Below are 12,346 nucleotides of genomic sequence, written 5' to 3'. Positions count from 1 at the left end.
AAAACATTTTCAATATCTTGTTTAAAAGGAGAGAAACAACTTAGAGGTCGGAGTGGTTGGTGGGGAGATGGGTGTCCCTGGGGGACGGCAGACTTTACAGGTCCTTGGAGGCAGCTTTGGAGGTAGGTTGGAGGGAAGCAGTGTTTTGGCTGATTTGCTGATGTGTTCCCAGGGTGTGCTGAATCCAATGATAGGCAACATTGGCGGCAAGCTAATTATGGCGGATGACCAGGTGATTAAATGCAACCTGTCACCCACTCCTCAATTTTCCCAGTATAGCACAGGCCTCACACTGTGTCAGTAACTCAGAAGAGTGGCTGAAAATTGGGAGGTTTGACCATTGTGGGGCCTCAAGACTTTCCAACCTTTAACTGTAAAAAAATGGGAGAGTTGAGATCTTTGGCTGGCAGAAGCTTTCCATTCTGTGAGACGCCCTTGAAGACTGTCTTGTCCGATGGTGCTGGGGTGATGCAGTTTCTGCTGTTCTGCAGCTCCCTTGCATGCGTCCTCCTGCTGCTGCTGCATTCCTTTCAGTACGAAGTCTTACAACACCAGGTTAAAGTCCAACAGGTTTGTTTCGATGTCACTAGCTTTCGGAGCGTTGCTCCTTCCTCAGGTGAATGGCATTCCTTTCAGTAACACAGCCTGCAGACATTGTGAACACTGCCCTTACAATGGGGCACGCTGAACCAACCTCTCTCCTTCTAAACCCACCTGCTGTGTCTATTTGGATGTTGATCCTGGAAATGTACTCTTATTTGGGCCACTTTTCGGAAGATTGAACCAGAAGACTGTAAATGGGGTCAAGACTCAAACCTGATGACCAAAACATTTCTGAGCCTGTAAAGTTCTCTTCTGGGTTTCAGGTGGAATTCTCAATTAGGGAGGGTGATAGGAGGAAAGGTCGCAACATCTGTACAAGTGGAATTGGAAATAATGAGCAAATATACAGCGCAAGTCAAATGAGACTGAATTAGGATGATTCAATTAAACATGTTTCGATCCCAGTTCGGCAATACTTCGATTTTAAAATTCTCAGCCATGTTTCCAAATCTCTCCTGATCCTCATCCAGCCCCATCTCTGTAATCTCCTCCAGCCATGCAATCTACTGAGAATTCTGCCTTCTTTCAATTCTGGATTATTGCATATCTGTAATATAATTTCTGCACTTTGGCAGACGTGTCTTCAGCTGCCTAAACCCTCATCCTTGGAATTCCTTCCCTATATGTCCCCATGTCTCTATCACGCCCCCTCTTTTAAGTTCTTCTTAAAGCCTATCTCATTTTCCGACCTTTTTTTATTCATTTACGGGATGTGGGCATTGCTGGTTAGTCCAGCATTTATTGCCAATCCCTAGATGCCCTTCAGAAGGTGGTGGTGAGCTGCCTTCTTGAACCGCTGCAGTCCCTGAGGTGTAGGTACACCCTGAGTGCTGTTGGGAAGGGCGTTCCAGGATTTTGATCTTGCGACAGTGAAGGAACGACAATATATTTTCAAGTCAGGATAGTGAGTGACTTGGAGGGGAAGACAGGTGGTTGGGTTCCCAGGTATCTGCCGCCCTTATCCTTGATAGTGGTTGTGGGTTTGGAAGGTGCTGCCTAAGGAGCCTTGGTGATTTCCTGCACTGCATCTTGTAGCTGCCACTGTTCGTCGGTTGTGGAAGGATTGAATGTTTTTGGAAGGGGGAGAAATCAAGTGTGTTGCTTTGTCTTGGATGGTGTCAAGCTTCTTGAGTGTTGTTGGAGCTACACTCATACATGCAAGTGGGGAGTATTCCATTACACTCCTGACTTGTGCCTTGTAGATGATAGACAGGCTTTGTGGGGTCAGGAGGTGAGTTACTCACCGCAGGATTCCTACCTTCTGACCTGCTCTGGTAGCTACAGTATTTATATGGCTAGTCCAGTTCAGTTTCTGGTCAATGGTAACCCCCAGGATGTTGATAGTGGGGGATTCAGTGATGATAATGCCATTGAATGTCAAGGGGTGATGGTTAGATCTTCTGTTGTCAGAGGTGGTCATTGCCTGGCAATTGTGTAGTGTGAATGTAACTTGCCACTTGTCAGCCCAAGCCTGGATACTGTCCTGGTCTTGCTGCATTTGGAGATGAACTGCTTCAGTATCTGAGTGGTCAAGAATGGTGCTGAACATTGTGCAGTCATCAGCAAGCATCCCACTTCTGATCATATGATGGAAGGGAGGTCATTGATGAAGCAGTAAAGATGATTGGGCCTCGGACCCTTCCCTGATGAACTCCTGCAGTGATGTCCTCGAGCTGAGATGATTGACCTCCATCCACCACAACCATCTTCCTTTGTGCTTTGTATGACTCCAACCAGCGGAAGGTTTTCCTCCTGATTCCCATTGACTCCAGTTTTGCTAGGCCTCCTTGATGTCAAACTCGGTCAAATGCTGCCTTGATGTCAAGGGCAGTCACTCTCACCTTACCTGTCAAATTCAATCTGATAACACTTCCATGAAGCGCCTCAAGATGTTTTTACTATGACAAAGACGCTACATAAATGTGATTGTTGTTGTAAGTAGAATAACCAGCTTCCAATGAGCATCTTTACCAATAAAAGTACACCTCCAATCCTTGTAGGTTGAGAAGCAGCGAGCTGAGTATTCGCGTGATCTAGAGGAGCTCAGTGACCGATTGGAAGAAGCCGGTGGTGCCACAGTCTCTCAGGTAACTTCGCTTTCCAACAGCAAGTTTGTCACACTAAACCTCATCTATATATTCCAATATGACAAAAGAACCAAAGGGGGAAGAGGAAAAGTTTTTTTTATACACAATGAGTTATTAGGATTTGGAATGCAATGCCTGAAAGGGTGGAGAAAACATTCAATAATAGTTTTCAAAAGGGGATTGGATAAATACTGGAAAAGGAAAACAATTCAGGACCATGGCAAAAAGCAGGATGAATAGGACTAATTGGGTAGCTCATTCCAAGGGCTGCAGCACATATGATAGGCCGAATGGCCTCATTCTGTGCTGGATGATTACTTTCTTTGGTGTGTGTCCTCACTGTAATCTTAAAGTAAAATTAAGTCGCCATAGTCACAGATGCCCATAGGCTGCTTTCTCCTTTAAGGGGGAGAGTTGACTGGTGGTGATTTGATCTGAGGATCACCACACCTCAGGCGAGGGGCAAGATTGAGAAGGCGGGGCCTTCATGATTAGCCTCAGCCAGTACGGGAATTGAACCCATGCTGTTAGCCTCACCTTGCATCACAAACCAGCTGTCCAGCCACCTGAGCTTGTAATCCAAGCAGTAAAGCAAAGTACAACATTCCTGATAAATACAAAGCTGTTTGTTCATTATTAGAAATCAGGAAAAGAAAATCCAATTAAATAAATTCTTTTTCGAGCAATGAGATTGAAATTTTGGATTTAAATCTGTTAAAAATCATTCACCTTTCCATGTCTACAGATTGAGCTAAACAGGAAACGTGAAGGGGAACTTCTCAAGCTGCGTCGGGAACTGGAAGAAGCTGCCCTGCAGTCTGAGGCCACGGCCTCTGCACTGAGGAAGAAGCACACGGACTCCTTGGCTGAGCTGAACGAGCAGATTGAGAGCTTGCAGAGGGTCAAATCCAAACTTGAGAAGGACAAGCATGTCATGAAAGCTGAGATTGATGACCTCAGCAGCAACTCAGAGACCCTGCAGAAATCCAAGGTAATGGAGCATGAGCAACAAAACAAATTCTGACACAAGCTGGCAAGATGAATGTCCCAGTCTGTCGGGATGAAATGTACAGTAAAGTAAGTTCGCCATAGTGCCTGATGACTATAGGCTGCTTTCCCCTTTGAGGAGGAGAGCTGACAGGTGGTGATTTAACCTGAGGATCACCACACCTCAGGCGAGAGGGAAGGTTGAGAAGGCGGGGTCTTTATGAATAACCTCAGCCGGTACAGGAATTGATCCCGCAATGTTGGCCTTGCTCTGCACCGCAAACCCGCTGTCTAGCCAACTGAGCTAAACCCCTTAGAAACACATTTCTCAGATCTGTTTCAAGGTCCACAGTGCCAAGCTGCCTCTGATTTGGGACTTTGCAGTAAATTATCAATCAAGTTCAGAGAAGCTCAACATATTAAAATGTTGAATATCATTCTGGAGCACTGGGAGTATTCTCACTAGGTGGAGGAGACACACATTATTGGCACGGTTCAGACTCCAGACAGAACCTCACTCTACATCAAACTTGGCTACACTTCATCTGGGAGCCCTGAGTGCAAATGATAGGGGCGAGGGATAGATTTTCGGAATCCTCACCTGTTGAAAGATACCTGTTCACCATCAGCACATACAGAGTTCGCAATCATTTTAAGGGTGTTTAACTGGCATGTAGACAGGAAGCTGACATAGTCGAGTCTTCAATTGATTTGTAAATTGACAGCGTTGAAAGAAGTGACAGATACATTTGTGACAAAAGCAAGGATATAGAAATTCTATATATTCAGTGCTAATGTTTACAAACCCACGAGGCTGGGATCCAAACGTTTACCTACATCAAACAATACTAATTGAACTGTCATGGCAGAACTTTTGAGTAAAATAATTTCCATTTATATAGTGTCTTCCACAACCTCAGGACATCGCAATGTCCTATTGAGGAGGTGGCAGCAGAATAGTAAAATCACTGGACCAGTAATCCAGAGGCCCAGACAAATGCAGTGGGGGAATGGATTCAAACTGCACCACGGTAGGCGGGATTTGATATCAATATATAAATCTGGAATATAGAGCTACTTGTAGTAATGGCGACCATGAAACTTTCATCAATTGTCATATAGGCCCTATCTGGTCCACTAATGTAATTCTTTTTAACATATATTTTTACTCCAAACATTGTCAAATTCTCACAAAGGCGTTTCAATATAATTCAGACTATTCGCATTTTTATTTTAACAAAGTACAAGTAGCAACCCCGAAACCTCCTAACTCCCCTCGGCCCGACCACCCTCGCCTACTCAGCTGCTGGCCACGAACAGGTCCTTACAGAAGGTGATGAATGGCTTCCACCTGGAAAAGAACCCTCCCTCCGACCCTCTCAAGGCTTACTTAATCTTCTCCAATCTCAGGAACCCTACCAAGTCTCCCAAACATGCCGAGGCCTTAGGTGGCAATGACTACCTCCATCCTAGCAGGATTTGTCTCCAGGCTGTCAGAGAGACAAAGACATCAGCCTTCGTCTCATCAAGAAGCTCCAGCGAGTTCAACACCCCAAAGATTGCCACCAATCGACATGGATGCAGCCTAACCTCCACAATCTCCGACATGGTCTCAAAAAACAAGACCCAGAACCCAACCAGCTTAGGGCAGGGCAAGAACATTTGTGAATGGTTCAACAGCCCCCTCAAACAACTCTCACACCTGTCTTCTATGCCGGAGAAGAACCCATTCATGTGTGCTCTAGTCAAGTGCTCCCTATTGAATACTTTAAACTGTTTCGGGCTCAGCCTGGCATATGAAGAGGTGTATTTCACCCTGTGCAAAATCTCACTCCGCAGCCCACCCTCCAGCCCCAGGCTCAGTTCCTCTTCCCACTTCCCCTTTACCTCCTCTAACAATGCTTTCCCTGTCTCCAGCAACCACCCATATATATCGGAAATCTTCCCTTCCCCTATCTCATCCCGAGATAGCATCCTGTCCATCAATGAAGGCCTCGGCAACTGGGGGAATGAAGACAGTTCTTTATGAACAATACTCTTCACCTACAGATACCCAAACACACTCCCCTTGGGAGTTGAAATTTCTCCACCATCTCTAGTCCTGCAAACCTTCCTTCCATAAACAAATCTCTAAACATCTCGACCTCCTCCCTACTCCAAATCCTGTACATTGCATCCATCCCCGACGGCGCAAACCTATGATTCCCACAAATTGATGGCAGTAATGCCATGGCCCCTAATCTAAAATGCTGTCTAAATTGATTCCAGACTCTTACAGATGCCATCACGGTAGCATTGTGGATAGCACAATTGCTTCACAGCTCCAGGGTCCCAGGTTCGATTCCGGCTTGGGTCACTGTCTGTGCGGAGTCTGCACATCCTCCCCGTGTGTGCGTGGGTTTCCTCCGGGTGCTCCGGTTTCCTCCCACAGTCCAAAGATGTGCAGGTTAGGTGGATTGGCCATGATAAATTGCCCTTAGTTTCCAAAATTGCCCTTAGTGTTGGGTGGGGTTACTGGGTTGTGGGGATAGGGTGGAGGTGTTGTCCTTGGGTAGGGTGCTCTTTCCAAGAGCCGTTGCAGACTCGATGGGCCGAATGGCCTCCTTCTGCACTGTAAAAATTCTATGACCACCAGGCTCGTTGAGAACTTGGTCGGAAGTGCCATTACCAATGCCCTTAGACACAACCCTTCACAAGAGGCCTCCTCCATCTGCCCCCACCTTGGCCCCGGCTCCTCAAGCCACCCTCACAATTTCCATGTCCACCACCCAGTATTCATTAATGTAATTTAGAAGAAAGGAAATCTGCCATCCTTACCTGGTGTGGCCTACATGTGACTCTAGACCTACAGCAATTTGGTTGATTCTTAACAGTCCTTCGAAATGTTCAGTTCAGGGGCAATTAGGGATGGGCAACAAATGCTCGCTTTGCCGGCGATGCCCCCTTCCCATGAAAGGAAAAAATTGTGCTTTACTTAAGTACTTTAGTTTTTAAAGTGCAGTCATTGTTGCAATGTAGGAATGTTGCAACCTACATCCCAGAGAGAGTTGAAAATTGCCTCTGAAACTGGAAGGCATCATTATAAATAACTAGTTGTCAATGATGTGCTTCTGTTGAATCTTTGGAAGAAAAACTTGGATCTATACAGTGCTTTTCATAAACAGCAGGCATCTCAAAACACTTGAAGCCAATACAGTATCTTTTGAAGTGTGACTATTATGATGTAGGAAATCTAACAGCTAATTTGCACTCAGCAAATTTCCGCAAACAACAATGTGATCACGGACAGATAATCTGTTTCTCTGGTGCTGATTGAGGGATAAATATTGGCCAGCAACCCAGTGTCAGAGATGGCTCCACCACTCCTCCTTGAAGTGGTGCCTTGGGATCTCTTCCATCAAGCCGTGCAGGCAGGTGGGCCTCGGTTTACCATCTCACCCAAGAGGCAGCACCTCAGACAGTGCAGTGTTCCCTCATGTCAGCCTTGATGCTTGAGCTCAAAGCCTGGAATGGGAGTTTATCCCAGAACGTTGTGATTCAGAGGTCAGTGTGCTACCAACAGAGGTACGAATCACACACTTCAGCAGGATTGCATTATCAGTAGAAGGAACTGGGTGGGGTACATCTGAGTTAATGGAAGGAAAGCTTAACCTGTGCTCATTTTTAGTGATATAAAAGCATTCCTTTTTCCTGTCTGCAGTTGAATGCTGACATGCATATTCGTAAGTTGGAAGACAACTTAGCAGAGGCCAATGCCAAGTATACCGAAATGGAAAGAAATATGACTGAAGTTAACACTGTGAAGACCAGGTTGTCAGGTAATATATAGCTTGTTCATTGTTATGCCACTTTAAACTGTTTAAAACATGAAATAATTTACCTCAATTTGTTTTTCTGCATGTGATAAATTAGAAGTTGTATCTGTTACAAACCAAGGTTTACTTACCAGCAGTAGTGCATTGGTCTGAAATTGCTGACCTTAAGGTAAAATCAGTCAGGAAATGTGAACAGTATCATTTTTAAAAAATGAAATTCATCCTGAAAACTGTTCTTTGCAGGTAGGGCCTGGTACATTCTCCAGCGCTTTGAATGTAATGTATTTATGATTTTATTTTCTACAGCCTAGTTCCCTATTTTGTTTACCTATGTTTTTTCCCGTGCCAATTTCCAACCTGGTCAATGTCTCTTTTTCCTGCGATTTCCATGCTGCGAGCGAGCTTCTCATAGCTGAATGCTCAGCAGCATTGACACATCGCAAGTTGTGCTCGATTGCGTGGCTCGTTTACCAAATTGTCCTGGCCACAGAAGAGCGCAGACTCAAAATTACTCGTAAGCAGCACTGAACACCTCACATGAAGGCACAAGGTCTCAGTGAAGACACAATGAGGTAAACAAGCTTGAGAAAAGCACCAATTTCCTGACTAACCATTCCTGAATTTTTTTCTTGACCAGCTGAGAATAGTGAGCTGAGCCGTGCATTTGAGGAGGCGCAGAGTAAACTGAACCAGCTGATCAGGATCAAAACTAGCCTGTCTTCACAGGTTGAAGACCTGAAGAGGCAACTGGAAGAGGAGACAAGGGTGAGAAATAACCACAGCCAAAAATAAATAACACTTGATCTCAAGTACAATGTAAAAGTTGCTGGAGATAAATCTGTGGGATGTGTGACAGCTACCAATCTAAATAACAGTATTTTATTTGAAAGATTTACTTTATCTGATCTACATTCATTAAGAACCAAATTAACAGTGACCACGCTAACTTCACAAAGCATCTCTCTCTGGGTGGATCTGTTTTAAACCGTCACACAGTGTCAAGGTGAATAGCGAATTTGCAGCCCATTTTATAACTCTCTCTCTTTTATTTCCAATGACTCGTTAAATATTATCCCACCTCAATTCAATTTTGAAAACATTAAAAAGCATTAGGCTAACACGAAAATCCTCTCCATCCCCATCAAATTTGGGAGATCTTTTTTCTTCAGTATTGGTGGATTTAAAGCAGATTCAAAAATAAGCTAATCACCTTGAAATAAATTTCACAACCTAGTTATCCCCTTTTTTTAATGTTTGCACACACAGGTTAGAACTGTGCATTTGGCTAGTGAGCCTGTGTATGTTTTGTTAATCTTTTGCAGCATGGCAGATAATAACACTCATGTGTCACACTTTAGGCTAGGAGTGGAGCTATGGTGGGTCTAGCTAATGCTAAACATGACATGGACTTAACCAAAGAACAATTGGAGGAAGAACAGGAGAGCAAAGCTGAGTTGCAGAGACTTGTCTCTAAACTAAACAGTGAGGTGACAACGTGGAGGACCAAATACGAAACTGATGCCATTCAGAAAACTGAAGAGCTGGAAGAGACAAAGTGAGTGACAACAGTCATTGACCTGAAACACTGGGTGCAATTCTCCAGCCTCACCTGCTGCAGGATTTCCCGCGGTGGAGGAGGTCCGCCATCGGCCGCCAGTGGGACCTTCCGGTGAAGTCGATGGCGATTTGCACTCCTCGTTTGTGCCGCCATCGGGGGAACCCGCGGCGGGGGTCAACTTCAGTGGGAGCAGACAATCCCGCTGACGGGAAGGGCCAGAGAATTCCACCCATTAACTCTGCTTCCCTCCACAGATGCTGCGTTACCTGCTGAGTATTTCCAGCATTTTCTGTTTTCATTTTGAATGAATGACCAGGCAGTTCATTGAACATGTTCACTGTTAAATAAGAGCATACACAATAGGAGGAGGAGTAAGCCATTTGGCCCCATGAGCCATTCATGACTGAACTACTACATTAATATACTATATTAACATTGCCCTTTGTCCTCTGACACACTGCTTACCTCTTGTTCTGCCATTAACACATTCTGATCTCTTAATGTGCTACTATCAGCACTCTTCTTAGTCATTATCACCACCATTTATAATCCCTCTGGGAGCAATTGAATGGGAAAAACAGAGTCCCATTGCGGGTGCATTTATAATAATCTTTATCTAATCTTTATTAGTGTCACAAGTAGGCTTGCATTAACACTGCAATGAAGTTACTGTGAAAATCCCCTAGTCGCCACTCTATAGTGCCTGTTTCTTAGATGAATTGAACATTCTGAATTCTCCCTCAGTGTACCTGAACAGCGGAATTTGGCAACTCGGGGATTTCCACAGTAACTTCATTGCAGTGTTAATGTAAGCCTACTTGTTAGCGGGGAACTCTCCAGCATTTGCAGCATCAAGAACGACACTGCTAATAAACAGGACTCTGGGGGCGGGATTCTCTAATCCCGCAGCAGAGTGTCCAAGCCGTCGTAAACGTCGTTGCATTTTACGACGCCGTGAACGGCTCGACCCAACAACTAATTCTGGCCCACAAAAGGGGCCAGCATGTCACTGGAGCGGTTGATGCCGCTCCAGCTGCTGATCCCGGCGCGAACTGGGCCGCGGGATCCACGCATGCGCAGTGGCACTGGCACCAACGCACACATGCACAGTGGCTTCCTTCAATGCGCCGGCCCCGATTCAACATGGCGCAGGACTACAGAGGCCGGTGCGGAGGAAAGGAGGCCACCAGCCAGAGAGGCTGGCCCACCAATCGGTGGGCCACGATCGCGGGCCAGGCCACATCGGAGGACCCCCCCCCCCCGGGGTTGGATTCCCCCTCCCCCCCCCCCTTACAGGCCGCCCCCGACCCTTCCACGCCGAGGTCCCACAGGCTGAGAGCAGATGTGAACGGCGCCGACGGGACTCTGCGTTTTTACAACGGCCGCTCAGCCCATCCCGGGCCGAGAATCGGCAGGCCGTCTGCGTAGAGCGGGCCCCGACCGGCGCCGAGCCAACCACGCCGGTGCCAATGGCGCCAATTCTCCGTGGGGCAGAGAATCGCATGCCGGTGTTGGGAAGGCGTGGCGCGATTCGCGCCGGTCGCGGGGATTCTCCGGCCTGGCCCCGGGCTGAGAGAATCCCGCCCTGGGTTTTTCTCGGGCTTGAGTAAGGAGGGCCCCGCCGAGGCTGCACTTACCTTAGTTTCCTGCACTGAGCAGCTCTGCTCACCAGTGCTGGAAGAGATCGGGAGAGATTTGAAAGTGGCGCCCTGAACTCTTGAACCCCCAATGTGACCCCTGGACCCCCCTCACCCAACCTCATAAGGGCAGGGCATCCATGGGCCCGATCCCTAGCATGGGCAAGATGCCACCCAGGCACTTTGACACTGCCAGGCTGGCACTTGGGTGGCACTTCCAGGATGCCCAGGTGGCACTACCAGTGTGCCAGGCAATGCGAAGGTGGCATCAGCAGTCACAGGGTACCACCCTTCCCAGAGGCTGACCACCTGGGAGCTTCCGATTCCCTGTGATACCCCCTCAAGTGTCGTTCCACTTGGTCCACGTTTGTGGAGACCAGTACAAAAATGCACCCAACCAGGGTCTCTGAGGCGAGAGGATTCAATCCCGGGCGGTGGGTAGAGACATTCAAGTGAGCCTAACTGCTCATCTGAATATGTAAATTCAGGCCCCGCCCATTGTGGGCAGGATCCAAATCGCAACTTCTTGCGAGATCGTGACGAGACGGATAAGTCTCACGAGAGGCTTCTTGCGAGACTCACCGGCTGCGCGAATCCCAAGTTGGGCGTGGTATGATCGTCAGGTCGGGTATTTTTCCTGTTTTGTCCACATCTTTGTTCATCTCCACATATCGCTGGCCCTTTATCCAGCCCCACTGCTCCAGGTACGCACCCCCTCCCCCACAACCCCCACACAACAGTAAAAACCTGATCCTATTTCCAGTTCTCTCTAGCTTTGACGAAGAGTCACCCAGATTTGAAATGTTAGCTCCCTTCTCTCGCCCCAGGTACTGTCAGACCTGCTGAGATTGTCCAGTATTTTCTGTTTTTGCTGCACTAACCTTTTAGCCCAATCCCCATATCCCAAAATCCAATCATCTCAATCGTGAATATTCTCCTGGACTGAGTACCACAGCACTCTGAGGTAGAGAATTCCAACGATTCACAACCCTTTGAGTGAAGACATTTCTATGCACCTCAGTCAAAAAGAGCAATGGAGTTCTCCCTGATGCCCTGGTTAATATTTATCCCTCAACAAACACAAGAAAACAGATTACCCGATCACTATCACCTTGCTTTTTGAGGGATATTCCTGTATGCAAATAGGCTGCTGCATTTCCTTGAGTATGGTAGCCACTGTGGTATGAAGTTTATCACAATTGCAAAGCATTTAGGGACATCCTATAGTTAAGTAAGCTGCTATTTAAATGCAAACCTATTGAAGTATTCCCTTTCTTGTCCACTTCATGAGACTTGAGACTTGGTAGAATTGGGTGTCTTCATACCATAGGACCCCAGATAGTGAAGTAATGCAAGCACCTTAACCTTTGTGCTGATTGACTTCTCCTTGAATGTCACATCTTCTGTTATGATACTTTTTGATGTCCAGGAGGAAGCTGGCTGCCAGGCTGCAAGAGGCTGAAGAGGCTGCTGAGGCTGCACAGGCCCGAGCAGCTAGTCTGGAGAAATCTAAACAGAGACTTACAGGAGAGGTGGAAGATTTGACCATTGAGCTGGAAAAGGTAACGAGAGTGAGCGCATGTCTGAAAAAGAAACTTAGATTGAAAATGGGATTGTTTTCTTCTTTCCAACAGTATAAGCACAGACCAGTTAGAGTTC

The 12,346-nt window shown here is 46.6% G+C and overlaps 1 protein-coding gene across 1 annotated transcript in view; it reads left to right on the top strand.

The window, feature by feature from the left end:
* LOC140394090 (myosin-16-like) overlaps positions 1–12,346 on the top strand; it is a 123,241-nt gene that overhangs the window by 88,108 nt on the left and 22,787 nt on the right. Inside the window, exons 29-34 of the mRNA XM_072480928.1 lie at positions 2,604–2,690; positions 3,436–3,681; positions 7,378–7,495; positions 8,130–8,257; positions 8,851–9,047; positions 12,117–12,249. Coding sequence (XP_072337029.1) covers positions 2,604–2,690; positions 3,436–3,681; positions 7,378–7,495; positions 8,130–8,257; positions 8,851–9,047; positions 12,117–12,249 — 909 coding nt within the window. The remainder of the gene's footprint in view (positions 1–2,603; positions 2,691–3,435; positions 3,682–7,377; positions 7,496–8,129; positions 8,258–8,850; positions 9,048–12,116; positions 12,250–12,346) is intronic.

The sequence above is a fragment of the Scyliorhinus torazame genome, chromosome 17 (genome assembly GCF_047496885.1).
Source record: "Scyliorhinus torazame isolate Kashiwa2021f chromosome 17, sScyTor2.1, whole genome shotgun sequence".
Taxonomy (NCBI): domain Eukaryota; kingdom Metazoa; phylum Chordata; class Chondrichthyes; order Carcharhiniformes; family Scyliorhinidae; genus Scyliorhinus; species Scyliorhinus torazame.
The sequence above is the reverse complement of the archived record's forward strand: the minus strand, read 5'-3'. Positions and strand labels throughout refer to the sequence as shown.